At 43.5% G+C, this 3,082-nt stretch overlaps 1 protein-coding gene across 1 annotated transcript; it reads left to right on the top strand.

The window, feature by feature from the left end:
- Window positions 1-698: 698 nt before the first annotated feature.
- On the top strand, window positions 699-2,083 carry nog1 (noggin 1). The gene has a single exon (XM_044051217.1). The coding sequence runs from the start codon at window positions 1,168-1,170 to the stop codon at window positions 1,846-1,848; it is 681 nt and encodes a 226-aa protein (XP_043907152.1). The 5' UTR covers window positions 699-1,167; the 3' UTR covers window positions 1,849-2,083.
- Window positions 2,084-3,082: the final 999 nt, after the last annotated feature.

Below are 3,082 nucleotides of genomic sequence, written 5' to 3' on the forward strand. Positions count from 1 at the left end.
ACTTTCGAGGACTTCCAAAATCTAAATGAACGCCATCTTTTTGACTCCAATTCTGCTTGTGTCGCCATCGCTTGTGTTCATATCGGATCCAGAATCCAGAATTATCTAGTCATGTCAAACCACTTATTACCCCCATAATACATATAATAAACTTTTTCTTTCTTTTTACTTTAATACACAAAAGAAGAAATGCGACAATTGTAAGCAAAACAAACGCCATTTTGGCAGGAAGACGCGTCAGTGGCAGGCAACGCCTCGCTTTGACTTAGATTCTTTGTATGTTGTGATCAGGTACAGAATCCAGTGTTAATTTAAGGACAATCTGTTTACGGCAAAAAACTTTTTATTTATTTATTTATTTATTCATTCATTCATTATTTATTTCCTGTCTATAATAACCTTTATCTTTTTTCTTTTCCTTTTTTATACTTAAGTACATGTTTGTGTACCTTGTCACATGAAAACACTGAAAGAAAGTGAAGTTCAGCCGCTGTGAGAGAGACAGTGAGTTATGGAAGTCTGGAAAACCAACAGGGGGCGTCTCCTCTCCCTGCCCCCGCTTCTCTCTCTCTCTCTCTCTCTCCCTCTCTCTCGCTCTCTGTGATGGAAGAAGGAGGTATTGGAGGTGGGGGAGGGAGGGGAGGAGGGGTGTGTGTGTTGGGGGGGAGTGGGATCTCCTTCTAGACAACAAACCCACATTCAAAGAGAGGCACACGGATTACATCACGGTCCGTGGCGAGGATATAACTGGAGGTGGCGCGTGACGCTCAGCGCTTTTCTGCAGCGGGAGCATCATCACCAACATCATCATCATCATCTTCACCACCACCACCACCACCATCATCATCGTCATCATGTGGAGCTCGAGGAGGAGACACGCGAGCTTCTTCACGCTCTGTATCCACGCCATCATCGTCACGCGCAGATTCCCCTGATGCTGCTTTTCTTTTTATCACAAACATCGTTGTTTTTATTCTAATTCTTTTTATTATTCTAATTTTTATTCCATTTTACGGACTTTCATGATGGGATTTTGCGCTGTTTGAAGAACGCAGCACGTTTTGGATACGGCCCGTGCGTAATTGCGCACAAGAACGCAGCGCTTTCCCTCCCCGCACCTCTCGTGTCTCCGTGTGTGTGTGCGTGTGAGAAGCTGCGCCGTGCGCCATGGATCAGCGTCCGCGGCGCGCGCTCGTGTCTCTGCCGCCGCTGCTGCTGCTGCTGTCCCTCGGACTTCTCGTGGACACGGGGACGTGTCAGCACTACTACCTTCTCCGCCCGATCCCGAGCGACAGTCTGCCGCTGGTGGAGCTAAAAGAGGACCCGGACCCCGTCTTCGACCCCAAGGAGCGGGACCTGAACGAGACGGAGCTGAAGAGCTTGCTGGGGGACTTTGACAGCCACTTTCTGTCCGTGTCCGCGCCAGTGGAGGACAGATACACCGGCAACGACGAGCTCGACGACCTGGACGTTCAGAAACCGGGCGGGGTTCTGCCCAAGGAGATCCGCGCTCTGGACTTCGACGTGCAGTTCGGCAAGAAGCACAAGCCGAGTAAGAAACTGAAGCGGCGGCTGCAGCAGTGGCTGTGGGCGTACTCCTTCTGCCCCGTGGTTTACACCTGGACCGACCTGGGCAACAGGTTCTGGCCGCGGTTCGTGCGCGTGGGCAGCTGCCTCAGCAAGAGGTCGTGCTCTGTGCCGGAGGGGATGGTGTGCAAGCCCGCGAGCTCGACCCACCTGACGATACTGAGGTGGAGATGCGTGCAGAGGAAAGGTGGACTCAAGTGCGCGTGGATACCCGTGCAGTACCCGATCATCACGGACTGTAAATGCTCCTGTTCCAGTTAAAAAACAAACAAAAACAAATAAATTATAAGCTCATGTTTTGTTGATTCGTTTCCCACGTGCACTACCGAGTGTAGGAATGTATTTTCTGTATATGCGGTGCCACGCAGTTATATATATATAAATATATAACTCCCTGTACAAAGTCAGTATTATGTGTAACCAAGAGTCTACTTTATTTGTGGAGAATATTTGGTTTTATATATATATATATATATATATATATATATATATATATATATATATATATATATATATGTATATATATATATATGTATGTATATGTATATTGTATTTATGGAGCTGTGGCGCATAAGAACCACGTCGGGACTTTGTTTCCCCACATTTTGGACGTTTGAACCTCAAGAGTTTGGATAAACGTGGATTATTGTTTTTTTGTTTTTTTTTTCCTGAGCAGAACTATTTCTATCCTGTAAATTAAGGAGAATTTTACTATTTATTCTTTATATTCGTACAATAAAACGACACTGACATCATTTTTAAGGCTGTTATTGTTTGTATTTTGAAGTCACCAGCAGCTACTGCTGCTGCTGTATAAAAATGTGTGGATTCCCACGCTGTTCCACACTTTTACGCACCACAGTCTGCGCGGCGCGTGACTCAGGAGGTGTTATAAGACATTTATTACACACGAGTCCCTTTAAAATGTTATAAAGATGCTTAATAATTGGTGTTTGAATGACTCTTAGGACAAAAGTGGTGCACAAAAAGTTAGTTTTGGAGGTGAATCCACGTGAATTGATGAGTCCAACAATTGTGTCCTAAAACTGTCATTTAGGAAAGTAAAATGTGTTCATATGACGATATGTGAAGGAATAATGTTAGTTTGGAAAGATGTTTTATCGAAAAGAATAATAACCTGTTTATTGTATTTAAGGCACTCAAGGAGGTGTCAAACTTGTGGCCCGTGAGCCATTTGTGGCATGCCCAATCCATTTCATTGGACCTTTTACTTAAAAATCAAGTTATAAGTCATTTTGCATCATAAATATGTTGTTTTTTATTGAAATATTTTTGTATATATAATATATAATATAGTCACAAATATCATTATTGTGATATATGGTGATTCAATTTTAGGTTAACATAAATACTGAGAGGTGTTTTCCCTACTTGACCAGTCCCTCCTGACCAGAATAGACTCTTAAATGGTCCATTTTAGATTGTTAATAAAGCATAAAATCATTCTGTACACAGTGTTTTTGTGACAGATGGG

Source organism: Solea senegalensis, linkage group LG19, assembly GCF_019176455.1.
Source record: "Solea senegalensis isolate Sse05_10M linkage group LG19, IFAPA_SoseM_1, whole genome shotgun sequence".
In the NCBI taxonomy this organism is placed as follows: Eukaryota; Metazoa; Chordata; class Actinopteri; order Pleuronectiformes; family Soleidae; genus Solea; species Solea senegalensis.